This window comes from Chenopodium album, chromosome 12 (assembly GCF_948465745.1).
Source record: "Chenopodium album chromosome 12, dcCheAlbu1.1, whole genome shotgun sequence".
NCBI classification, from domain to species: Eukaryota; Viridiplantae; Streptophyta; class Magnoliopsida; order Caryophyllales; family Amaranthaceae; genus Chenopodium; species Chenopodium album.
The window spans coordinates 42,842,319-42,869,451 of record NC_137845.1 but is presented as its reverse complement, the minus strand read 5'-3'; the positions used below and the strand labels follow the sequence as shown (position 1 = coordinate 42,869,451).

At 36.4% G+C, this 27,133-nt stretch overlaps 2 protein-coding genes and 1 pseudogene across 2 annotated transcripts; 2 read left to right on the top strand and 1 right to left on the bottom strand.

Moving 5' to 3' along the window:
* Positions 1 to 6,321: 6,321 nt before the first annotated feature.
* On the top strand, positions 6,322 to 8,057 carry LOC145571197 (pentatricopeptide repeat-containing protein At5g04780, mitochondrial pseudogene; annotated as a pseudogene).
* A 2,672-nt stretch (positions 8,058 to 10,729) lies between these two features.
* On the top strand, positions 10,730 to 20,705 carry LOC145570535 (putative aconitate hydratase, cytoplasmic). The gene is made up of 20 exons (XM_081629657.1): positions 10,730 to 10,934; positions 11,983 to 12,087; positions 12,193 to 12,353; positions 12,442 to 12,534; positions 12,837 to 13,022; positions 13,834 to 13,995; positions 14,978 to 15,122; positions 15,218 to 15,360; positions 15,470 to 15,526; positions 15,617 to 15,696; positions 15,763 to 15,838; positions 15,980 to 16,165; positions 17,059 to 17,126; positions 17,228 to 17,346; positions 17,814 to 17,935; positions 19,016 to 19,114; positions 19,197 to 19,676; positions 19,795 to 19,893; positions 19,982 to 20,224; positions 20,373 to 20,705. Exons 1-20 carry the CDS (start codon positions 10,931 to 10,933, stop codon positions 20,439 to 20,441), a joined length of 2,697 nt encoding a protein of 898 aa, XP_081485783.1. The 5' UTR covers positions 10,730 to 10,930; the 3' UTR covers positions 20,442 to 20,705.
* A 367-nt stretch (positions 20,706 to 21,072) lies between these two features.
* On the bottom strand, positions 21,073 to 24,240 carry LOC145570536 (putative pectinesterase 14). The gene is made up of 5 exons (XM_081629658.1): positions 23,780 to 24,240; positions 22,875 to 23,046; positions 21,960 to 22,166; positions 21,619 to 21,866; positions 21,073 to 21,341 (listed from the first exon to the last, which is right to left on the bottom strand). The coding sequence occupies exons 1-5, from the start codon at positions 24,196 to 24,198 to the stop codon at positions 21,140 to 21,142; spliced, it is 1,248 nt and encodes a 415-aa protein (XP_081485784.1). The 5' UTR covers positions 24,199 to 24,240; the 3' UTR covers positions 21,073 to 21,139.
* Between the last annotated feature and the right edge of the window lie 2,893 nt (positions 24,241 to 27,133).

Sequence of the window (27,133 nt, the reverse complement as noted above, 5' to 3'; positions counted from 1 at the left end):
GTACCTCCTTGGTCTGTGTGTACAGCTGCTGATGAGCCTTGTACCGAGCTAAGTCAAGCTCGGACATATCCACCTCCCCCTTCTGCACTGGGTCTAGCATGGCTAGCGCTTTGTCTGTACAAGAAAGAGGAAAAAGTTAGAAAAATTTCAACACAACTTACTTGCAAGTGGCAAAGGTACGAGTTTCCACCTTGGGGAAGGTTTTGGTATAGGCCGTATGCCGACATAAATACTGGGTCCCTAAGCAAGCTAGACAAGGGAATCCAGTTCTTAGGCACGGCCACCGACTTGTCGTCCCTAATCACCCTTTTGAATCCAAAGTAGTCAAGTTGGTACGCATAGTTAGGGTGGACGGGAGGCTTGTAGGGTCGGTGCTGCCCTCGACCGAGCTGGATGGGTTTAGCATTAAACCGATTCATCCGCAAGTTGAACTCCACATTCTTTGTCTTAATGCGGTAGAAACGGTTTTTCTAGTCACGCCACTTGGATGGCCTACCCATCACCACCAGGTACTCCTTAGTGGTGCTCAGAATGAACCATCCGTCCGTTCCCGAGTTCAGGCGGACCATATAGTGCATCTTACAAAAAATTGGGACGTTAGGCTTAAAGCCCTGCCTAATGCACGTCACCAGATACCTAAAGATGTTCAACCAATTGTTCGACATCAGCTGAAAGAGAGCAATGTCGAACCTGGACGACCAGGTGAAGAATGAAGCAGAATCCCACCTCTAAGGCAGCGCGGTAAACGCTGAAAGATTGACAACGCGGCCGCTCATTCTCCCAGGCAGCCACAGAATGAGAGCGCTTCAGCACCTTGAGTTCATACTCCTCCCCTAGCATGAGGAAACTTTTGAACTCCTCCAGCCCGTCATTGAGGAAGCCCAAGGCCATGTCTCCAACCGGACAGGCGTACGGATCTTTAAAATTGTCCGCATTAGCCTCCTCGGCCTCTTGATTCTCCGCCTCCCCTTCATCAAGGTGAGGGGCGGCCCCAAATTCTGAGGACAACACCGTGTCCAGTTCAGCAACCTCGGCCGAGCTTCTAGTCATAGAGCCCCGGCCGCCTTCGGAGATAGAGACTCCCTCTAGTACCAAAGGCCCTTTGCCCTTATCCTTTATCTTGGCGTCCGCCTGATTTCCAAGAGGAGGAGCGCTGCGAGAAGGCAGGTCAGCTGGTTTAGGAATTACTATGCCTGTCCTAGGCCTGGTCGACCTGGTAGTTTGTGATGGGGGTAGTTCAAAAATTCGGGCGGACGCCCCAACGTCCGCCTGAGAAGAGAATTGAGGTTCTTTCAAGGATTGCAACTCGGTCGGATCTATGACGAGTTCGCGAATTGAGGAAAGCGAAGGCCCGAAGTCTACCCGGACGCTTCCCTAGCAAAAGAGACGCCTTGCCTCCTCTAGCGCTCTTCGAATGAGGCGGTCACTTCGACCACCGATCATTCGCTGCCACTGACCGTGGCGGTATTTGTGTTTGTGTTTGTGGTGGTGTTTGCGGTCTCCCTGTCCGTGATACTCGGATCATAGGGAACCCTTGGGTTTACCAGACTGCCGTCTGGATTTCTGGTGGCGTGCTTATCGTACGTCTGCATGGCCCGTGCCATTTGCGACTGCAGGGACAGAGAAGAATAGGTGGAGGTGAGTTGGTACGCACTAGAAATGGACCCACTGCATGAGGGAGACGACTCGTTCCCGTCCACTCTAGACTCCTCAGTCCCAGGCGAACGGCCGGCCTCATGAGGAGAAACGGACGAAGCCGAGTGTTGAGCCAGATTTAAAAATGAAAACAAAAAACAAAGCAAAGTAAAAGAGGAAGTAAAAGGGCAGGCGGTTACCTTCGTCCGTGCAGAAAACTTAGAGAATGTTGGAAAAGTCTTGAAGGTTGACCGGAAAACTCAAAAACTCTGACCGAAAACCTCAAGCGTACGGCGGAGCTCTCGAGGACTTAGGGAGGAATCACTTTCTCTCTCTAAAAAGCTCTAACTTCTCTCTAAAATTCTCAAAGTTCCAAAGTAACAAAATGAAGTTTAACATCCTATATTTGTAGGTTAAATTTATGAGGGCAAAACGGTAAATCCGTCTTTCCCGCCCAAGAATTCGAACGGTTACTTTTTGAAAAAAGTTAACCTAGAATTCAAATGGTTAAACACCGATTTTGTCATTTTAAATGAAAGGGGATGCGAACGGGCTAACGGCGCGTTAAAATAGACGGTCAGGTCAGCGGAATTCAAACCGTCGTCCCGAAATCCCGGATGACAAGTGTCCTCCCTAAAAAGACAGTTGGCCTGTCCGTTCGACTGACCTCAAGAACTAGAAGTGTCCAATAGAGGAATTTTAGGCGAACTGAACAAAACGTCCGGCCCAAGGGAGGAATTCCCTGTTAAGACAGACGGTACTGTCCGCATACCAAAGAAATGCTCAAAACTTCTACGAATACTCGGGCATATCTAGACGAGTAGAAAATCAGAGGAGGCGGCCCATAGAGTACAAGCCACCCCCTCTGAGGGGCAAATGTTTAGGGGAAAAATTACCCCCAAAGTGTGGACCAATCCCATAGTGACACGTGGCCCAATCAAAGGGCGACACGTGTCCCTACAGGAAGATGACACGTACGCAAGCCCTACAAAGAGCACCTGAAAAAGAGAGAAAAGGGCCTCTTTACATCAGGAGGCCCAAATCCCGAGAAAGACGCAAAACGGCCCTTTCATCTAGACACGTGCCCAAACATGATTGCGCCGCCAATCAGAGCACGTCATTCTAGGTTAACAATCCTAAGAATGCACAATTCCCCACCGCTATAACTTAAATACCCCAATCATTTATGATGGGAGGGGTGGATTGTGACATAACATTTAGTGGAGCATTAAAACAGCTTCAACTTCTCTCTACTTTCTCTCTAGCTTTTCCGATTTCGGGTTACACTTGACCGTCGAAGGCGAATATTCTGGCAACGGGATATTCGTATTCGTGTTTTGCAGGTGTCCAAGCCGTCTATCCGAAGAGCGTGACCAGTGTCCTAGGGAAAAATCACAAAAACACCCAAAACAAAAACCATATATTAGGGAGTATAAATATATAATAAATTGACACTTATCAACACCTTAATAAGCCGAGCATTAGTATGACTATAGAACGAACCAAGACTCTAGGTTGTGAGCTCATTGCATCATGCATGATTTGTGCTTATATGTGTGCGTATTATTTTTATTTATTTATTTTCTACTATTTTTTTTTCTTGTCCATCCTAATTGACTGTGTAGAGATGTTTTGCACCCTAGTGAATAAGTGAACTCTATTTCAAAATCTTTGAAAATTGTCTGTGTGGATACTTTTGATGCATGCTTTAATAATCCATATACATAGGTAAATGTGAATTTGATTTGGAGCTTGAACACTTGAAATCTGCGTCAAATTCATTTTTTTTCTCCATCTCTTTACAGGTTTTGCTTAAATATTTTGAAAAAGTTTGTTAGGCTTGTGTTTTTGTTTGCTCTAAAACCCACAACATCATTCGTACTCTCGCATCTTTATGAAGGTAAGATACCCGCAAAAAAGAAGTTTTTACTCAAAGATGTGCACCACTTGTCCTTAAGGCTATATAACCTTTTGAATCATGTATTTTTTTTTCAAGTTTATAGGTTATTATCATATTTCCCCGGAAAGCATGAAATTATTCTTCTGTTACATAACAATATAGTCATTTATTGAAAGCATCATTGAAAGATGTCTCTCTTTTTAATGCTCCAATCACATCTTTGAAAGATGTGTCTCGTTTTATTCACCTGATTTTTACTTATTTGAACTTATCTTAACTTATGTGATCTTATCTGAACTTAAGGCCTGTTCTCTTTAGCTTATTTTCAGTTCAATTCAGCTCCAATAAGTTCAGTTCAGTTCAATTCTTAATTTCCTTCTCTCATATAATATTCAATTCAATTTAGTTTAGTTTAGTTCACTTCAGCTCTAATAAATTCAGTCCAGTTCACAGTTCAGTTTAGTTCAGCTCAAACCCTTATTAGCCTTTATTAGAACTTAGGGCCTGTTCACATTTACTAAACTGAGCTGAACTAAACTGAACTGAATATTTTATGAGAGAAGGAAATTAGGAGCTAAACTGAACTAAACTAAACTAAACTGAACTGATTGGAGCTGAACTAAACTGAAATGAACTGAACTGAACTAAAATTAAGCTGAAGTGAACATGCCTTTTTTTTAGTTATAAATTAAACTTGGGTAGCTCTGATTAACCCTTATCATAACTTATCTGAAATTATTTTATCCGACTTATCTAAAGTTATTAACGCTTATCTGAACATATTTTATATAAACTTATTAACCCTGAAATAAGTGGAAATAAAGTGAACTGAATAGGCCCTAATTAGAGTCTCTTCATAAATTAGAAAATGAAATAACCATTTCTCTCTCTAACCTCCATTCTTATCCACCACCGCCTCCACCTTTTCTCAGCCCCTGCTCGCCGGCGACCGACGCTATTCGCCTAGCCGTCGTCGGCGAGCCCAGTTCTCCTGTCCGTTTCCGTTCTAGCTTTTTAAATTTTTGTTTTTTGCTCTATTGGAGAAGAATTCAGAGGCCCTCTTCAGTGGTTCCATTTTATTGGGTTCATCGTCAAGTGTTTTGCGGCTAGCTTCAACGAATTAAGAACCAAAGGCTAGTCTTAACGCCGCCATTGAAAGGAATTTCGTAAATTAATTCCCGACGATAAAGGTGAAGTTAAGGTTAGGGTTTCCTCGCGTATCCAAGGTTAGGTTCAGTGAGGGGTTCTTTGAGTTGTCGTTGACGATTGTTCTTGGTGTTGGGTTTCTACCGGTGAGGTTTTATCAAATTTTCGTTGTTTTTTCCTCTTTTCTCACGCAAGTTTGTGCTTTTCCTTTTATTTTTTTGGGTGTTTGTTTTTAAATAATCCTCTTTCTCAGATTGGTCATGAGTTAGAGTTCCTTAGAAAAGTTATAGCTTTGGAAGTTAACGAAGTGTTGTCGTGGTCTTTTAAGCCTTGTTGGTTGGTTTTAAGGGTTGTAAGATTAAGTTCTCCCTTATTAGTTGGGTTGGTGGTCCTACTAGTAGCTTTGTCGAGGTGTGATTGTGGTCCCCTGGTAGTTAAAACAATTCTTCGGGGGGTGAAGTTATTTGCGCAGGTGGATGGTTTTCCCTGCATATGGAGATTGCAGGAGGAGTGTGGTTTTGAGGGAAGAGTTTGGTTTGCAGGTCTTATTGCTAGGTTGTGGGATGATATGGGCATTCAAGCAATTACTATCATCCCTTTGTTAGTTTGGGTGATAACAAGGTCAGTCATCGCTGTTAATCAATATCTTGAAGGAGGCTACCCATCTTTGATGTTTGGGTTAAGCAAAGTCCTTTATTCTCTTGCATTCTCTGTTGGTAGAGTTGCAATTCTCTATTGGTAGAGTTGCAAGAAGAGAACCTACATTTGGATGCACAATTTCTTATAGTGTCGTTAGGGTATATGACTATATAGGTTTGGTTCCCATACTCCTAGGATGCAGATATGCTTTTCAATCCCTAAGAGTGGAGTGGTGTCACAGGTCCGTTCTTCAGCAACAAGGTGCATATTTCGGGTTCTTCCGTCTCCCAATAGTTTCCATCACGATTTCCTTTCGCTGTCAATGCCAGGTAGGGTTCTATTCAATGTTTATGATCTATGTTGTTGGTCCATCTCGACTATTTCAGTCAATTCGGCTTCTCTTGGTCTACAGTATGGATGTGGTTTGGTTCTCTTGGTTGTCCAGGCTCTGCAGCTATTGGTTTGCTGCAAGACCTTTTCGGTATTTTGTTCTCTTCGTTCTTCCTGTAATAGTTCTTAGTGTGTGTTGTTTAGGTTGTTTTGTGTTCTTGTATTAGTTTATATTTAGGTTGTAATGTTGTTTTTCTTTAATATTCCGTAGTATCTTTTGTAAAAAAAAATAAAAAAAAAATAAAAAAAATAAATAAATTGAACATGACAAATAAATATAGATAAGAAAAGGGTTAAAAAATATTCTACACTTTTTGCTGATATGTTCTCAAATATATGATGCAGGTCTCTTGCCTAAATATGGGGTTGACCAAAAAGGGTTAAAAAATATTCTACACTTTTTGCTGATATGTTCTCAAATATATGATGCAGGTCTCTTGCCTAAATATTGGGTTGACCATACTAATTTAACTTTGCTATAGGTCGCGCAACGAAGCAGCTAAACTCATTTTCTTATGAACTATGACTGGGGTTTCTCTGCACTTTATTGCTAGACATGAAGAAAAAATATAGTTTTAGGTCGTGCAATCAAGCAGCGAAACTCATCTTCAATGGCGGTGACAATGTATTTGCAAAATCTCTTGCAATATTGTGCAAGAAACTGTTTAATTGTCGAAGGAAAAGCTTGCCATGCTCAAATCATTCGAGCTGGTTTAGGGGTTGATACTTTAACATCAAATATGCTTATCAATTTGTACTGCAAATGCGACCTTCTTCACCCTGCTCGTCAAGTGTTCGATAAAATGCCTGAAAGAAGTTTGGTTTCTTGGAACACTATGATTGGGGCATATCCCCAGAATGGAAGGGCAGATGATGCTTTATCCCTCTTTGTAGGAATGCGAAGAGAGGAATCCCCTTTGAGTGAGTTTACTGTTTCGAGTGTGCTTTGTGCTTGTGCAGCGAAATCTGTCGTTTTTGAGTGCAAACAACTACATGCTTTTGCTGTTAAGAAGGGTATAGAGTCTAATGTGTATGTTGGGACTGCTTTGATTGATGTTTACTCGAAATGTAATTTTATGGGGGAGGCCTCGTGGGTTTTCGAGAGCTTAGAGGAGAAGAGCGATGTCACATGGAGCTCGATGGTGGCAGGTTATGTTTGAAATGAGCTCTATGAAGAGGCTTTGAGGTTGTATCATAGAGGTCAAGCTGTTGGGTTAGAGCAAAACCAGTTTACCCTTTCTTCTGTTTTTCTGCTTGTGCAGGGCTAGGTGCTTTGACTGAAGGGAACCAAGTGAATGCTACTTTGTTTAAGTCTGGTTTTGGTGCAAGTATTTTCGTGGCTTCCTCTCTTGTAGATATGTACACGGAATGTGGATCCATTAAAGAAGCCTATACTGTATTTTCTGATAAAGATACCAAGAATGTTGTTTCATGGAATGCAATGATTTCAGGTTTCTCTAGGCATGGTCGGTTCTTGGAAGCGATGATTCTATTTGAGAAGATGCAGCAGATGGGTTTGTACCCAAATGAAGTGACTTATCTCTCTGTTTTATCTGCGTGTGGCCATATGGGGCTAGTTAAAGAAGGGCAGAAATACTTTGATCTTATGGTGAGAGAACACAACATCTCACAAAGTGTTCTCCATTATTCTTGCTTGGTGGACATCTTTGGTCGTGCTGGATTTATTCAAGAAGCATATGATGTGATAAAAACTATGCCATTTGAAGCCACTGCATCTATGTGGGGTTCCCTGTTGGCATCTTGTAGAAATTTCAAAAATCTTGAGCTGGTTGAGATTGCAGCTAAGCATTTGTTTCAGCTTGAACCCACCAATGCTGGGAATCATGTATTGTTTTATAACATATATGCAGCAAACAAGAACTAGGAAAATGTTGCTAAATCGCGGCAGCTACTGAAGGAGAGTGAAGCTGTTAAGGATAGAGGTAAAAGTTGGATTGAGATTAAAGGTAAGGTCCATATTTTTATGGTTGGAGAACGAGAATATCCTCGAATTGCTCAGATTTATTTAAAGTTGGACAAATTGATGGAGGAGATGGAGAAGTTGGGTTATAAAGTTGAGATGGTGCATGACCATCATGATGTGGATGATAGCAACAAAGAGATGTTGCTGAGACATCATAGTGAAAGGCTTACATTCACTTTTGAGGTCATCAGTCGGCCCCTTGGTGCACCTATCAGGATCATGAAGAACTTGAGAATTTGCGGTGATTGTCATAATTTTATGAGGTTTGCATCAATCATTACAAAGAGGGAGATCATAGTCAGGGACTTAAACCGATTTCACCATTTTAGTAATGGTTGTTGTTCCTGTGGAGATTTTTGGTGACTAATCATGCTGTTGTATGCTGCTTGCTAAATGCCATTTTGATTGTATTTTTTTGCTACAGATGTTCAACAAAAAAAACTTGTTATTGAATTGCAGAATGCGAAAGAGGAGATCACACTTTGATCCTATGTTATATGTATCACTAGTGTATGTTTTTGCTTCTGTGCTACTGCATACTGATACTAATTTTGACTTGATGGAAATACAGGTTCTGATTCAGATATCTGGCCTTGGTTGAGTTATAACTGCTTTCTTAGCTGCTGGTCCAGCAGTGATTGAACAAGCTTCTTATACCTCATTGCTCGCATTTGTGACACTGCCATCAGACAATTGCGAGCCTGCAATACTCACTTTATCTCATTGCACTTGATGTCAAGTGTTTCACGTTTTAGAGCCGATCAGTATGATGTAAGTGATGAGAAGGAACAGACTGAGTTGGCCTTTTTTTTCAACAGATTTACCTTCTATATTAGCACCTCAACTCTAGTTGGCAGTTATATTGCTTGTATATGTTCAAGAGGAAGTTTAATACTCTTTTTTTTTTCTTGGTGATGGAGTTGTATTTTGGCACTCATTTGCTATTGAAAATGTCCATGTGTTATAAATCTGCATGGGTTTGGGAACCAATTCGGGGAAAATGCAAAAAATGCAATAAAAGAGAAAAGAAATTGATCTTGGGAAATCAATGCTTTTGTGAAATTACCCAACTTGAATTGCTCGAATCGGTTTCGAGTTGGGTAATTTTTGGGTAAGACTAGTTCGACTTGACTTTGGGTTTGGATTGGATCAAGTCATTTTCGTTTGTATTACTAATATGTGGTATGTTTGTTTAATAAAATAATTATTAGAAACATGGTTGGTTTAAGTTGAATCAAATCAAGTGAAGTGATTTTAGATAGAGTTTGGGTTTCAGATTGAGTATATTAGGTTGGATGATCAAGTAAGGATATATTCTATTTAAGGTAATGATGTAAATGAGATTTGATCTTAAGTATCACCATTCAAGATTTTAATCAACTAAGCTAGCTAGACAAATAAATTTAAGTTAAGAATGCACCTTATGTACCAAAAATGCAACCTTTTTATAAAAAAAAGATTACCCAACCTTAAGTTATACTCACCAAGCAAGGCTTGATATCGTTGGTGAGCAATTCACCTTGTAATCTTAAGATCACAAGGTCAAATCCATCATAAGGTCGAATCCTCCCAACTGTGGTATTTGGAGGTGAGGAACCTTTATCCTTTCCCCTTAAGTTATACTTTCATGTTTGACCCGTAAATAGGACCAAAAAAACCATGAGGGTTGAGGTCTGATCTAGTCAATCAAAATGAGACAAAAAAACGAAGTATTTTAAAGTGGAAGTAGTAAAGCGATATATACGTCACGGTTTATTGCATTTTTTTAAAAAAAAAAGAAAAAATTGTCAAAAATAATACTTGTACAAACTTTGAGCGGTCCGCAAAAAACAAGTCAAACTTTTAATTATTTTACCTACAACTTAAATGACCGGTAAATTTATGGGGAATCTGCTTTAAACGAGACATTTTACCTACAACTTAAATGACCGGTAAATTTTTTTTTTTAAAAAAAATTCATTTAACAATTTAATTAACACAGAAATAACAATTAATTAACACTTAAATTATAATCAATTAATAATTACGAAAAAAAACCACTCCTTCTCTCCACCACCAGCCATTCCTCCTCTTCGACCACCACTCATTCGTTCTCCCCACCACCAGCTACCCCTCCCTCCCCCACTTCCACCCCCAGCGGCGCCAATCGTTTTGTCGCCCTCCCCCTCCCCTAAACCACCATCACCGAACTCCCCTCCCTCGAATCCCTCTCCCTTGCCAACCACCGCTACCAACTTCTTCTTCCCCTACCGGTGCCTTGGCAGCTATGTACCCCTTTCCTTGCGTCACACGTCCTTATTTTCCCGCTCCACCTGAACCAACAACCCCTTAACCCGAAATCTTCCTCCTTTCCCTAGGAAACCCCTTTAAACTATCTCCCACCACCAACAAAACCCTAACCAAACCTCCCCCACAATCGCTAGGGTTTTTGTTCGGGTTTTCAAAGTTGAGGGGATGGGTTTTAGGGGGTTTTGTAGGCTGAGGAATGTTGGTTTCGAGATGGGTTGGTGGTTAGGGGAAGAGGGAAGGAGGGTGACGCGCAACAGGAGGAGGGGGTTGGCGTCGACGCCAAGGGAGGTTGGATCTGGGTGTGCCCGGCCTGGAGGGCAGGGAAGGGTGGCAACGGTGGGCGATGGCTGGTTTAGGTGGGGAGTGGAATTTTAAAATAAATAAATAATAATAATAATAATAATAATAATAATCTTTTAAAAATAAAAAACAATAAATAAATAAAAAACTACATTAAATTGCTAAACCAATAAAATTTTGCCCTGTTAATCAAGTCACTAATTGGTTATAACTTATTTTAGGCTGAAATCCCCGAAATTTTGTATTATTTATATTTATATATAATTAAAAGTTTGACTTGTTTTTATCGGATCGCTTAAAATGTATATTATTTTTTTATGATTTTTCAAAAAAAAAAAAAAAAAAAAAAAAAAAACAAGATATACACAATTAAAGGTTGAAATTCAAAAATAAATGCACTGGTAGTAGGCGGAATTGAATCACTCAAGTCATGATATGATACAGAGACGTCTTTCGTTTTCCCATTGCTAAGAATAACACCTGCTCATTTTGCTTCATCATTTACATTCTCTTTCTCTCTCCTCTTCTCCTAATCTCACCCAGTTTCCGATTACCAATTCTCATTGAGTCTCCGATCTACTTCCCGGTAGATCCACTGGCGATCTTCTTCTACTCCTATTGAACGATTCCAACGAAGGATCGCAACTATGGGTATAATTTTTAATTATTAAATTTGATTTTTGTTTAAATTAAAATCGATGTTGTGATTGTTGGATTATTTATATTATGCAGTAGATATTAATTTAATGTTTGTGGTTTAATCTGAAAACAAGTAAGATTGAATTAAATTAATCGTGGATTGTTTATTTCTCGTATTTTTTAATGGATTGAGCTTAATTTATTGATAATATGGGTTGATTCAAAAACAAGTAAGATTGATTTTTTACAAATCATGGATTGTTTATATTTGAAGTAATTGACTTTTTATTCATCGATAATATAATATCAGTTGATGTTGATGGAAATATGCTCTTTAAGAGTGATCAAAAGATTCAAAAACCTTTTGGTTTTGCCAATTGGTAGATGCTACATCCGGTTGTACGTAGATTTAGATGCAATCGGATGCAGTGACAATGATGTTATAAAGTGATTTTATTATTATGTTTTTTTTTTTTTTTTGAATGTGTATATATTATGGTGTTACATGCTTTAATAATGATGTTTGTGCCTTTTATGCTATTATGCATTTCCGATTGTATTGCTTTATTTATCACAAATTGCTTGTATAATAAAGTTATGTGCTTTTAGAATAATGTTTGTGCCTTTTATGCTATGGAGTATTGTTCATAAATCAACAAGAATCTGTAATCTTTAAGAATAACAAATCTTTGACTTGTTTATAAAGAAAGTCATTTTTGAATAACCAAGACAATGCTATTTTTATCCCAGTGTACAACCGAGTGTAGCTTTAAAATTGCGGGTTGTCACAGTGTTTTAGTATCTGGACTTCAATTTTGATTAAGTTATTGCCTCACCATATAATGTGGGAATCAACTTGTTGAATTGCTGCAGTGAATTTGTGGATATTCAAATTTTCGGTATTTGTTGAATTTTCAAATCTAAAGTACTGAATGAAACTAAATACTGAGTAACCATGAAAGGTTATGCAATATAATCAAAGAACTAAATAAAATTGAATAACATTTAAACAAAACTGATTTTGATAACCTTCTAATCTTTTGATTCTACAATTCTTCAGCTTCTGAGCATCCTTACAAGGGAATCTTCACCAGTCTACCCAAATCGGGTGGTGGTGAATTTGGAAAGTATTACAGTCTTCCAGGTCTTAATGATCCAAGAGTTGGTAAGTTTGGTTTTAGAATTCTGTTGGTATAGTCTATGACTTTGACCTATTGCTTACTTGATTAAGTTAACATTTTTCTTTTAACTTGGTTGTTTTATATCACAGAGAAGTTACCTTACTCCATTCGGATCCTCTTGGAGTCAGCCATTCGCAACTGTGATGGTTTTCAAGTCACAAAGGATGATGTTGAGAAAATCATTGACTGGGAAAACTCAGCACCTAAGCTAGTTGAAATCCCCTTTAAGCCTGCTCGTGTCCTTTTACAGGTTTGTTATTTAGTTTGGGTATTGTATTGGTATATGTATGAAGATTTGTGACCAATACAAATACATTAAGCTTTGTTTTTGTTTCTAGGATTTCACTGGAGTGCCAGCTGTGGTTGATTTGGCTGCAATGAGGGATGCCATGAAGAACCTTAACAGTGACCCTAACAAGATCAACCCATTGGTCCGTTTCCTTTTCTATGTTTTTGATGAACCTGAAAATCGTAGTTCAGTGGCTGTGACCCAGTGTAATATATAAGCCATTCACTGTGCTTTATTATAGCAGTCTTGGTTTTTAATTATTTCTTAACCCAACAAAGAAATGGGAAGACTGGAAGAGTATTGCCATGTTCTGTGCCTTGAGCTAGTATTTGTGCTTTCTTTGTACATATTTCATTTTCTTAAGAACCATACACCGAGTAATTGTACTAGAAAAAAAAAATTCTCCTGTAATCTCAACTTTACTCTCCTTACTTTGCATGGCAGGTTCCTGTGGATCTTGTCATTGATCATTCAGTTCAAGTTGATGTAGCAAGGTCTGCAAACGCAGTCCAGGCAAATATGGAACTTGAGTTTAAGAGGAATGGAGAGAGATTTGGTTTTCTAAAATGGGGATCAACAGCATTCCGTAACATGCTTGTTGTTCCACCTGGTTCTGGAATTGTGCACCAGGTAAGAGTAATTCCTGGATATTGATCATTTGCAAGGGCGGATTTTTACTTGTATTTATTTATTTCAATCTTACTGGAGTGTTTAGTAGGACAATATAATTTTTAATGTAGTGCTAGCAACATACTGGCTTAATCATGTTGTCCTTTTGTTTTTTCCTCTTTGCTTTTGTACTCTAATAGTTTTAATTGAAATAGAATGCTCCTGGGCCTTCCTGAGAGACCATAGAGTTGGTAGGGTGTTTATTTTTTATTTTTATTTTTATTTTATTTTAATATTGGACTCTGGTGTGCTTTTCTTTTCTTGATTAAATAACATAGTCTTTTATGATGTGGTTGATTAAATAGAAAATTCACCTACTCCTGTTCCATTAAGTATGATAAATATTAGTTATTTCTTTTTGTTGTCCCAATAATTTAACACATGACTTTTATGAGCACAATTATGGTGAGATGAGGAAATATAGGCTAATTTTTATTAGTTCATCCAAGGTTTACTTATTGAATTGGATGACTAGAATAAAGTCTAACTGTTATAAGCACAATATATTGAAAGAGGAGGGATTAGTTTGTTGTAAAACTTATAACAAAGTAATTAGTGGTAATAATACTGCCTATACTCAAGTTCCCTTATTTTTCTTTGACACCCAAAATTTTACCAACTTGAAAGGACTCTACATTTTTATACAAGTGGCAATATGCTTATGAAGCAAGGTCTAATGTTTTCAATTTCCTTGAAATCTTGATTTCGGGCTTGATTTTTTTTTGGGCAAACTATGTTCACTATTCAAGTTGTACTTTTCATGAAATTACAGGTCAATCTGGAGTATCTTGGACGGGTAGTTTTCAACAATGAGGGACTCCTTTATCCTGATAGTGTTGTTGGTACCGATTCACACACAACCATGATTGACGGGCTAGGTGTTGCTGGATGGGGTGTTGGAGGAATTGAAGCTGAGGCAACTATGCTTGGCCAGGTAGGTGGCACAAATAAGATTTTCCTGCTTTACATCATAATTCAAAATTTGCTGCAGTGAATGTTGTTGCTGGAAAGGCTAAAATCAATTACACGACTTGATTTAAGTGACATTATAAAATGGAAATAAGGGGTTAAAATGGTTTTGTGCATATCCGCAAATGTATGGTATTAGGTGCTGTTTGGTTGACATTGAATTTCATTCCCATAAGCATTTGTATGACATTAGAATTAAAATCCCACGTCAAATTTCCTAGGAATTGACTAAACTTGTTTGATTGTTATGAAGGCAATTGCAAATCATGGGAATTTTGAGTTACCGCGGGGTAGGCTTGGTAATTTGATTCCCATGTTTGTGGGCATTGGAAATTCCCATTAACTTGCACTTCTTACCTTTCCACTTTTTATTGTCAACCAAACAAATCCCGTATTTCTAAACTCATATGGATTTTCAATTCCTCCATTTATTTTTGTTCAACCAAACAATACCTTAGATTTTTTTGGGTGGTCGTAATTGTAATTTGTCACATGTGCTTGGCAATTTTTTTTTTTTTAAACTATTATTTTTGTTTTTAAAAAACTGTTTCTTTATTGCACCACTTCTTGGTATTCACTATTCTTTGCTTTGTAATACAAGTTTTCTATTAGATGAATTGCTTAACCAAGTGTATTCCTATGTAAGACAAGACATAAACAACTGATCTGAATTAAAATATAGAGAAGAAAAAGAAGTTATACATGCTATTTTATTATTCCCTGTATTAATACTAAAATATCTTAAGAGGTTCTATGGATCATCTTTTGTTTTGTTTTTGTTTTTGTTTTTTGTTTTGTTTTGTTTGTTTGTTTTTTTTTTTTTTTTTTTTTTTATTTATTTTTTTATTTTTAAATAAAAAAAAAATAAAAAATTGAGATTTATAAGTCCTTATGAAAGAGGGTTTGGATTTTTTACTCCCTAACACCATGTGGGTTTGATTGTACAGCCCATGAGCATGGTTTTACCCGGTGTTGTTGGATTCAAGATGACTGGTAAACTACGTGATGGTGTTACAGCCACAGATCTGGTTTTGACAGCAACCCAAATGTTGAGGAAGCATGGTGTTGTTGGCAAGTTTGTAGAGTTTCATGGTAAGTTGGTGGATGGTTACATGTCGAGGTGTGGGGGGTTGTTATTTAATTAGTAGGGTCATTGCAGAAGTTTATGTTTCTTCTTGCACTTACAGGAGAGGGAGTCGGTCAGTTGTCACTTGCTGACAGGGCTACTATTGCCAACATGTCTCCTGAATATGGAGCAACTATGGGTTTCTTCCCTGTGGATCATGTTACTTTGGAGTACCTAAAATTGACTGGAAGAAGTGACGAGACTGTGAGTTAACATATACCTTATCTCTTTCTTTTATTTCTGTATTTTTAAAGCTATATTAGTTTTTACATCAAGTTGACCATCACTAAATTTTGTGTTTCTTTAATTACAGGTTGCTATGATTGAGCAATATTTACGGGCAAACAAAATGTTTGTTGACTATAGTGAGGTTGAAACTTGTCAAACTTTTTTAGCTTTATCATTTAGCTGTGATGTTGGCATATATGTTCTAATATAAATAAAATTATGTTTGTATCAGCCTCAACAAGAAAGAGTTTATTCATCATATCTTCAGTTGGATTTAGCAGATGTTGAGCCATGCATATCAGGACCAAAACGGTACGCTTCTTATAAATATTTCCTTTGGATCTATAGTATGGTGCTGATGTGACCTGTTACTGATAGGCCACATGACCGCGTTCCCCTGAAGGAAATGAAGGCTGATTGGCATGGGTGTCTTAACAATAAAGTTGGTTTTAAGGTAAAACCATCTGCTTAATTTTTTGTTAACTTGTTTCTAATTTCTTGTGCTACTCATTTCACTATTCCTCTCTTATATATATTGTTATTATGGACTCTCATTTGGTGTTAATTCATTACCTATTACATTGTTATCTTGTAGGGATTTGCTATTCCCAAAGAAGAGCAGGATAAAGCTGTTAAATTTTCATTCAACGGCCAGACTGCTGAATTGAAGCATGGTAGTGTTGTTATAGCAGCAATAACAAGCTGCACAAACACATCAAACCCAAGTGTTATGTTGGGTGCTGCTTTGGTCGCAAAGAAAGCTACTGAGTTGGGTTTAGAGGTTAGTTAACTTGCCTCTTATGATTATGTTTTATGTCTTGCTCTTAGGATTCAAATTCGTACTTTTTGTATGTGTGTGGCAGGGGCCATTAAATCCTTATCATATTGAGAATGATGACACATTAACAGTTCTATGATATGTTTCTTTAAATTCCTTGGTTTATTGCCATTTGAAAGGTGGTCAGTTGAATGAATTGAACAAGTTTTTTAAGTGATAATTCTTTTTATATATAAAAAGTAACTAATATTAATCTCGTAACACAATTACATTCCTACTTGTTAATTGTTTTACCAATGAAGTAAATTGTAGACTGTTGTGAATAGGATTGGTGGTTCTAGTATAGACTATAGATTTATATATTACCAAGCTCTAAATTTGATGATTTTCTTGCACCTACTATTCCCTTGTATGTGGTTTTTTTATTTTTTATTTTTATTAGAATTTAAAAAAACTGCCGAGTTCAATGTATGATGGCATGTTATAGTAGGCATGTAACAATATTTGTATCCGAGATTCTATCAATGGCTATATCGTATCACATAAATTATTCTTAAAGGGGAAAAAAATTACTCAAGGTGGTAATAGTAATACACTAGTACTGTACCATTAATCTACTTTTTGTGCCAAACCTTACACTGTTTTGTTGTATGTTTTTTGTTTCTGAACTTGTTACTATTTAAGTTTGGAGTGGCTTTCCCTCAAAAAAAAAAAAAAAAAAAAAAAAAAAAAAAAGTTTGGAGTGGCTCTTTCACTGGCCCTCTAGGTGGTGCGAAAAAAATGTACATCATATTGTTTTGTTTGCCAATTTGTTTAGATACTATTTGGTGGATTGTTTTGCTTTTATTTATTTATTACCATCCTCTTAGCCAATTATATAATAAATTTTTCATCAGGTCAAGCCCTGGGTTAAAACCAGTCTGGCTCCTGGATCTGGAGTAGTTACAAAATATCTGGAAAAGAGGTAATGGTTTTCGTCATTTATTGATGACATAATTTTTCAATAAAGTTAATCAAAATGCTTGTTTATGGATCATTTATTTTTCTGGTTTGTGTTTTACATAGTGGTCTGCAGAAATACTTGGACCAACAGGGCTTCAGCATTGTTGGTTATGGTTGCACAACTTGTATTGGAAACTCTGGTGATCTACATGAATCTGTTTCTGCAGCTATTTCTGAGAATGGTATGTCCATTGCGTGTGTTAATTATGCTTTAGCTATGTCTATTACTCTGTTTTGCCACTTTCTAGCATAAACTTCTTTGATGTTATCCACATATTGTTCTGGGTAAAAATAGTTGGCTTGAAATTTGGTTTTTGTAATATTTTTTGCTCTCTTATTACAGTTTCTTTTCTATATCTTGATTTTTGTTACAAGTCTGCTTGAGGTCACTCTGAAATCCGCAGAGCTACATATGAATAGTTCTTTAAAATGTTAAAAAAGTACTAAACATGCTTATATACAGTAGTTGATAGTGAATTTTCAGTGACACTGGCATTTGTATACTTGTATAGTCTGTCTTGTTTGTGATGCCATATTATTATATTATGCATTGCATTAACTTGAATGCTCGTATTAGGGATACTTTTTAGCAACTGAGAAATCCTTCTAATCTACCATGGTGTATTGTGTGCCTGGTTTGTTTATGCAGACATTGTTGCGGCAGCTGTACTTTCTGGTAACCGTAATTTTGAAGGGCGTGTTCATCCTTTGACACGAGCCAACTATCTTGCTTCTCCTCCGTTGGTTGTTGCTTATGCATTGGCTGGAACTGTAAGTACACAACTACCTTTGGATATGCATGTTATCTAGATTCAATGGTTGTTTATGATAGTTAAAATACATAGACCTTGACACAGATGCAGGGATGAGCTCAGATTGTTTATGGTATTTTAAGTTTTTCTTATTTTTAGTTGTGTATTTGATAATGCATTAGTTTCTCATTTCCTTAAGGTTACAAAATTGAAGGTTTGTTGAATTGTGGAACTGCATTATTATTTAATACTTTATAAATATCTATTTCTTTTAGAGTTTTTAATTTCAAGGCTGTGTAAAGTATTAAAATAATTTGTTTTGACGAGGGTGTAAAACTAAGGGTTTGGATGAATGGTTGGTATTCTTGTTATATATGTTTCTGTTACCGCACTTGAGTTTCTAGATTAAATGGTGAATGTAAGGAACAACCCTACAACCCTGAAGGATTATAGGGGTGAAGAAAATTTTACATATTTTGCTATCTGGATAGGGTGAATTGGATTATAAAGATGTGTCTAGAATTCTTGTGGATGGATATTGATTCTATGATAAATGTATTGCTTCTGAGGGTGGTTGCATCCACTAGTGGTTTTAGTGCTCTCTCCTAGGGGCTTTTTTTTTTTTTTTTTTTTTTTTTATTATTTTTATGGGACAACTCATGTAGAATGGGTCTGAATCCAGCAGTCACTGTTGTCAGGGGCTCATACTTCTTAGGCAACTTTGCCTAGTGCTTGTGTTTACCTGTAATCCGGGCTTCTTTAATGTCCTGTCCAGATCATGTTTTATGTTTCTGGGATATATAGTTTGTATGAGTGTAGCTTTTTACCATAGTAGGTTTTCTTTTCTGGGACAATCTTCCACTTATCTGTGCATGTGCACAAAGTGAAACAAAAATATGTCTTAAGAATTCCTACTGCTTATAATTCATATTATGAAGGGCATAACCAATAAAGTAACACAGAATTCAATGGTTTCACTATTTTTCTCCTTTTCTTATTCTCTCATTTCTTTCATCTCAGATCTTCAATTATTTTATTTTATTGTAGGGGACACAGTTAAAAATATCTATTAACCCCCCAATAATCTTGCATTTTATAGGTTGATATTGATTTCGATAAAGAACCTATTGGTACTGGGAAGGATGGGAAGAGTGTTTACTTCAGAGACATTTGGCCCAGCAATGATGAAATAGCTCAGGTATATGGCCTTTTAAATATGCTTTTTAGTAATTGTCTTCAATGATGAAAAATGAAATTTAATGCCCTTTATGCTGGTGTAGGTTGTGCAATCAAGCGTATTGCCCGACATGTTCAAAAGTACCTATGAAGCTATAACTAAGGGGAATCCCATGTGGAACTCTCTTGAAGTTCCTGTTGGCACCCTCTATAAGTGGGATTCAAACTCCACATACATACATGAACCCCCATATTTCAAGAATATGAGCTTGGATCCACCTGGACCTTTTGGAGTAAAGGATGCCTATTGTCTTCTTAATGTCGGTGACAGTATAACTACCGATCATATCTCACCGGCAGGGAGCATCCACAAGGATAGTCCTGCAGCCAAGTTTCTACTTGAACGTGGGGTTGATCGCAAAGATTTCAACTCATATGGTAGCCGTAGAGGCAATGATGAAGTGATGGCAAGGGGTACCTTTGCAAACATTCGCATTGTAAACAAGCTCTTGAATGGAGAAGTGGGTCCAAAAACAATTCACATTCCAACTGGGGATAAGTTGTATGTTTTTGATGCTGCTATGGTAAAAACTAAATCTCTTTTCTATTGCTTTAAAAATGATACTTATGTTGACTTTTTAGTTTTGTTAGGAAAGTTAATTGCAAGAGACTTAATACATTCAATTTCAATCATAATTGCAGAGGTACAAGGAGGCTGGTCATGAAACCATTGTCATAGCCGGTGCTGAGTATGGAAGTGGTAGCTCTAGGGATTGGGCTGCCAAAGGTCCAATGTTACAGGTAAGTGGATTTTAAATGTGTATTAGGTTTCTTTGCTCTTGTTAGTATGAAGATGCCTAATAATGGAGAATAAATAATGTGATTACAGGGTGTGAAAGCAGTGATCTCTAAGAGTTTTGAGAGGATCCACCGAAGTAATCTTGTAGGTATGGGTGTTATCCCTTTATGCTTCATGGCTGGTGAAGATGCCGAAACATTAGGACTAACTGGTCACGAGAGATACACAATTGACCTCCCTTCAAAAGTTAGCGAGATTAGACCGGGACAAGATGTCACTGTAAAAACTGACAATGGAAAGTCCTTTGTTTGCACCCTCCGCTTCGACACAGAGGTGATTATTATTAACATCCTTTAATTAAAATTCGATTGTTTTGTTTTCAGTGCATGGCTAAATTCTGAAATAATATTTGTATGAAATTGTTTTGTTTTCAGTGCATGGCTAAATTCTGAAATAATATTTGTATGAAATTGTTTTGTAGGTTGAGCTCGCCTACTTCGACCATGGTGGAATCCTTCCATATGTCATTCGTCAATTGATGAAGCAATAACTTTTCATCGATTGAAATAAGTTTTGGTGGTCAAGTTCGGTCTTCTCTTGCTCTCCTCTACCTTTCATACAACAAAGAATTTCCAATCGGGATTTTTTGTTAATAAGTGAGGATCTTGTGATTTAAAATTTCGTGTTTGTTTTAAGGTAAACTTGTCAAAAAAACCTTAGTTTACATTCTTTATGTGAATTATCACCTTAATTAATTTATTTTATCAAATAGCACTTCAAAAAAAAAAAATTATTTTTCCGCTGAAGAAGTCAATTTTTTGACTCCCCTGTTTTCTCTGTTTTCCTCTCACTGTACACTTCCTCTTCCTCCAACGTCGTTGCTCCAATTCTTCTTCCTTCTCCAATTTATTTATTCTTTTTTTTTTTTTTTTCCTTTTCTCTTCATTACAATGCTGGAAAATAATAAGGTTCTTTTTAATACATTTACAAAGACTCACATTGCAGAATTTAACATATCTAATTTAAGCTTTCTGCATATTCTGCTAGTTTTATTAGAAATTAAAGACCGTAATTACAGTTTACCTTGAAATCATCCTTTAAAACCCAGTCAAAGAACGGAATGTAACCCTTAACACAATAGGAACGAGTTCATACATCCCATTATCCCACCAAAAACAATATACCTCTAGTATGTTTGTAAGACAAATATGGAATACGAGAAGTAAAATTTGTTATGATATATGAATTCTACATACATTCAGCATCTTTGTTGGTGTCTATTGAGTAGAATGAAAGTTTTTGCTGAGGAAGAAGCCAATCATTTCCATCAATATATGATACATCCAAATATGATGCTGCCTCATTTTGGTTAAGTTGCTTACTATAAGAAACCCTTTTTGCGTAACTTGCTCCTGGACCCGTGCATTCATATTCACCGAAGAAAACAGTCCTGTTACAATCACATAATAATCGTTAGAAAACATCTTCTATTTGATCTCGACACTTCTCACTTTAGTCCGTTGCTATAAGTTCTTAACGCGTACATTTACTTCATGTAAATAGTAAGTGTTAAGATCAATTAGAAACCGAGGTAATATATTGCATTTATCTTTATTTTTTGGTGTTTGTATTTATCTTTATTCATTCATTAAAATTAAACTTTACTTCCCTTATCGTATCCTTATTGTATGTTTTCGAAAAATATTTTAAAGAGAGAATTTACGTACGAGTCTCTAGAGGGATCTCTCCAATCATTCCATCCATCAGGAGAAACGACCTCGGACATGTATGTCTTGGAAAACACAACTGTTGAATAGGGTCCCCAAGCTCTACCAAGCCAAATTTTACCACTTCCACCAATGTTGCAATTCACAAAGGAGAATCCTGTGTTTTCATCTTGTGATTGTCTCCCGTGTGCCGTTATTGATCCATCCACCCCTTGTTCATTCCCAGCTATCGAGTTTATTGTGCAATTCTACAATGATAAGCAAAAAATTGTTAGGCAAATGTAACACTTAAAATAACGTACGATAAAACAAAGAGTATAGACTATAGAGTTTAGTATAACCTCGTAGAGTGATCTAGCTTCTCCAAAAATGAAATCAATAGAACCTTGAATGAAGCAATCCTTGAAGTAATGCCTGCCACGATCGTCATTAAGTGTGTCTTGAGACCCATAAAATCCACAACCATAAAATGCAGCTTCATCACTCGATATTTTTAGTGCCACTCCTTGCCCTCCTTCATCTCCTGGAGATGGTTGAGGTGCTGTATTCTTTTCTCAAACACCCAATGTTCGTTATAACAAAATACAATAGAACTTTCTAGCACATGTAAAACACTATAAATACTCTCTACGCTTTAAACTGTTTGCACAATTTGCTTTTTCACGGTCTCCAAATAACAAGTTTGTTTATTCTCTCTATATTCTTGAGTGTTGCACTTTAGTTGACACATATTCGTTTTTTCGAAAGTCAAAATGTAATATGTCTGTTATGGCCACTGAGTGATGCATGAATTCGTACTCATAAACTCCATACCATTTAAAGATATGTGTATATTGCTAATGAAGAGTCCTAGGGGTCATCGAACAAAATAGTGGATACTAAGATTGTATATATCCACCTTTTTCTTACCCACAACAAATTCTTTGTTTACCTTCTTGTAGGAAATTAGAAATGATAAGAATCTCAGGTTTACACGATATAAAGTGTCTAAATTCATACACCTTAGCGAATTAATAAAACTTATTTATAACTCTTTATCGACAAGGTTGACTTGTGTGTCCCTATTTACATTGCTTCTTTATATAGGCAGATATTGGGTAAAATGAAGTTTATCATTGGTCATTTGCTCTCAACAAGTCAACATTTTCTTAAGACGCGTTTAATTCAGAATTCTAAATCATTAAAAATTTGCTAATATAGTTACTAGCTAGGGTTGCTAAATCTCAATATAAGTGCATGCCAAATTATGTATTTACCTGAAAGCTGATGTTGTAAGCTGTAAATCCAGGACCAAAAATGGTGACTGAGGCACTAGAGGCTGTACCGCCGGTCGATTTCGAAGTGTCATTCCATGAAATTATTGTGTTTTCATAACCTTTACCTTGGATTATCAAGTTGGTTTTGTTAGCATTAATCGTCACCTTCTCCCTGCCATCATACGTAGATATCATGCACGCAATTAACTCATCTTAACTCTAAGCTCCATCAATAAAAACATATAAAAAAAAAACTACTATCTTTGTTTCATATTATTTGCAATGATTATATTATTTCTACTCACACTTTATGCCAAATCGCTGTAATAAATAAAATAAAACGGAGATAGTATTATACTTTGACCTAGGTCATTAGCTACATGGCACTTAATTTAATTTCATTTATCTATCATTTCAATTTGTATTTTTTGTTTTATTTGCAACATTTCCATTCCCCACTTATTTTTACTGAACTTAAATTAATTTTACTGAAATGAAATTATTTTTGATGAACTGAAATTATTTTTTACAGATTTTCTATTATAATTCTTCTTTAAGATAACTGAATTTTACTGAACTGAAATTATTTTTACTGAACTGAAAATATTTTACTTAATATTATTTTTTTAAGGTGAAGTGAACAGGGTCTTACTAATGCATTATTTCAATCATAAATATTTTTAATTGCTAATAAGTAAATATTACAAAAATTATATATTATGAAAGCATTAACCGATAAAAATCTAATGGGATCTCGCATAACTATGTTTTCCATCAACTATAAGTCACTAAATTCAGTCAAAATAGGGTATGTAAATAATGTAAAAGTCAATTTGTTGCAAGTAATTTTAAAAAAAAAAAAAAAAAGGAGGAAATACGGAGTACATATTAAGCTCTGGACTAACCTGTATATGCCAGAGTCTACAATGATGAGAGTATAAGAAGAGCTAGAATCTGGCACAGCATCAATTGCTTTTTGTACACTACTAAAATTGCCATAACCATGCAAATCTACCGTTAAAGTAAGAGAAACGCGGTATAAAGACGGCAACGTAGACCCCCATTTTGACTCACGATACGACTCGTGTGACTCTTTCGGGTGGTGGTAGTCGTGGTGGTCGTGTTGATCGTGGTGGTGATGTCTCCTCCAAACACGGTCACCAAATTCCTTAAGAACGCCTAGGAAGTCATCAAAAGTACGCGCTTGTTTAATAACAAGGGGTGAAATAGAGGATGAAGAGTTCATAAAAAGGGTGAATGCAATAGAAAGAAGTGCAATGACAAAGGCTAAGAGCCAAAACAAAGAGAAGCCTTTGAGTTTCATGACTAAAGCTTGGCTTGTTTCGGGTTAAAGATGATGAAGCCATGAAGGGAAATGACTGATTCTTATATAATATGTGATCATGTGATGACTTTGTGAGGAGTAGTAGTGTAGGGTGATTAGCGTAAAAGAAATGAATTAATGCAATAGTGAATTACTATATTATTTATAATAAATAATGAAATCATACATAGATTAATAAGACATTTTTTTTTCTTGCTTGAAAGTAAAGAGGGTAGGAAAAAGGGTAATGGGTAGCAAAGAAGATTGGAAGATGAATACGCTAAACAACAGAAAGGGAGAATGATGGAGGTGATGGAAGATGCTACATGCGTATGGGTGTCATTCTCAACAAGTACATTTTGACTTCTTCTCGATATATGGTGGTAATTCAATCTACTTGATTTTGATGGTAATTGAACTAATTATTGGTTTTTATAACATTGTAGTAATTTAGCTTAAAAGGGATATCATAGCACCGGCCAATATGTTTTGACCCAATTCAAATTACTAAATCGGATTTCAGGGCCGTCTATTAGGGGAGCACCTTGAGCGACGGCTCAGGGTCCCCCTATTTGTGGGCCCCGTTATCTTAAAAATTCTTTTTTTAACAAAATATTACAAAATAAAATGAATTTTTAAATACTAGATATATATTTGATTTTTCTATTTATTATCACTAGTTATACCCACAATAATCATGCTAATAATCTTTTACTATTACTGTTTAGTGATAATCGTAATATATAACTTGACTTTTACGCTATTCAATATTCATATGCTTACATTACTTTGACAATACTTTTTACCAATATTAAAAAAAAAAAAAAAAAAAAAAAAAAAAAAAAAAAAAAAACATATGTAAAATATTTTTGGATCAACTTTTATATATTTTTTTCATTAATATTAACCTTTTATACTTCTTAATAATATATAATTACAAATATTAATAGTCAAAATTTGTGTATTGACATATGTGTTAGTGTTGCAATTATTATGAAATAGGAGTATATTATTGCCCTCTTGTCACTTACGTTTCAAATTTTGTGATGCCCGTCAAAATTTTAATTAATATGGTGGTAAAAAAATAATAATTCAATAATTCAATTAATAATCCAATAATAAGGGGCAAAATATTTTGTTGCTGAATTATATATAAATTACACTGTGTAGTTTAGGGTTGAGACCCCTATTTAAGTTTTTGCTCCGAGCCCCAAAAATGTCTGAGACGGCACTGCCGGATTTGTTCATCTTTTTCAGTCTTATAAGCTCAGATAAGATTAGTTACTTTTAGATAAAGATAATATGAGTTCGAATAAGTGAATCAGGTGAATTGAACATATCATTAATCGATGTTAAATTAATTGGCGTGTAACCTGATTTTGACATGTTTTGAATCGAATTTCGATAATGAAATACCCGTAAGAAGTTGTTAAACTTCATTGTGAAATTTCCACCACCTTCCATCATCACCCTAAGCTACTTTTGCCAACTTACTCCTTAGCCCTTGATCCCATGCATGTAATACGTCACAAGCATTCCCCCACCCACCCACCCCAACTCCCACTATCACCCTAACCCACCTATCCATTTAATTGAAGTAACACACTAGCACAAGTAGCAGTGTGGCACCCGTACACACCTAAAATCAATCACCAAAGTAGATGCAATCTCTAGCCGTAACTCCCTGCATGCGCTTAGAGGCCACAGTACAACGGAGTATCTTCGTGTATGAGCGAGTCCCCGCCTCCCTGCTTCACTCCTAATAATGTGTGCTATAGGTAATGCATTTTTTCTCTACAATTATGTCAACTTAGTTCTTGACATCTTGATTAGTAAGTGATAGACCTGGCAAACGGGTCATTCGGGTCAGGTACGGGTCAGGTTAATTTCGGGTCAATCAATATTCAGGTCGGGTATCGGGTCAACACTTTGGGTCGGTCAATTCGAATCGAGTCAATCTTCGGGTTCAATTATTGGGTCAAGTTCGGGTCGGGTCAAATACGGGTTGGGTTGAATTTGGGTCGGGTCAATTCGGGTCAGGTCAATCTTCGTCTATGTTGATGTAGAAATTTGACCAATAATATATTATAATTATCAATAAGTATAAAGTAAAACAATTGAATATTAATAATATATTCATTAGACAACTTCAACAGTACTATATACACAAGACTGTATTGTTTCATATGTATGATAACTATCATTGAATTGGTCAAAATTCAAATTAGATAAAGTGAATAGTGGAAAAAAAATTCAAATAACACTTAAAAGAAGAAGCTATGAGTAATAGTAATAATAACAATAACAATAACTAGTTTTCTTAATCAAATGGAACTCTTTATGAATTACGAGTACTAAATTACACGCACATTTCAACAGTATTATACACACAATATTATACTGTTTAATTTAGGTTAATTTTGTTAAGTGTTTATTCGGGTAAAGTAATTAAGCCCTAAACCAGTTAAGTCATTTTGAGTATTTGTTAATTTTGGATCGGGTCATTTCGGGTATAATTCGGGTCGCTTCGGGTTTTGGGTCTGTTCGGGTCAATCAATTCGGGTCAAATCGGGTTGGGTCACTTCGGGTTTCGGGTCATATTGGGTCGGATCACTTCGGTATCAGGTCAATTTCAGGTCGGGTCAACTTCAGGTAGGGTTAATTCGGGTCGGGTCAATTCGGATATCGGGTCAAGTTCGAGTCAACTCCACTTCGGGTAGGGTATGAGTCGGGGTTCGGGTCAATTTCAAATCTACATTTTCAGGTCAATTTCGGGTCACGAGTCGAGTCATTCGGATCGGCTCAGGATTGCCAGCTCTAATAAGTGGTAATAAATGAAAGTAATTGAATTGGATCTTAAATAAATCTTTACTGGTAATACTCAGTTTTTTTCACTTTGAAGAAAAGAAGCTCATACTATTTTCTTTTTTGAGGG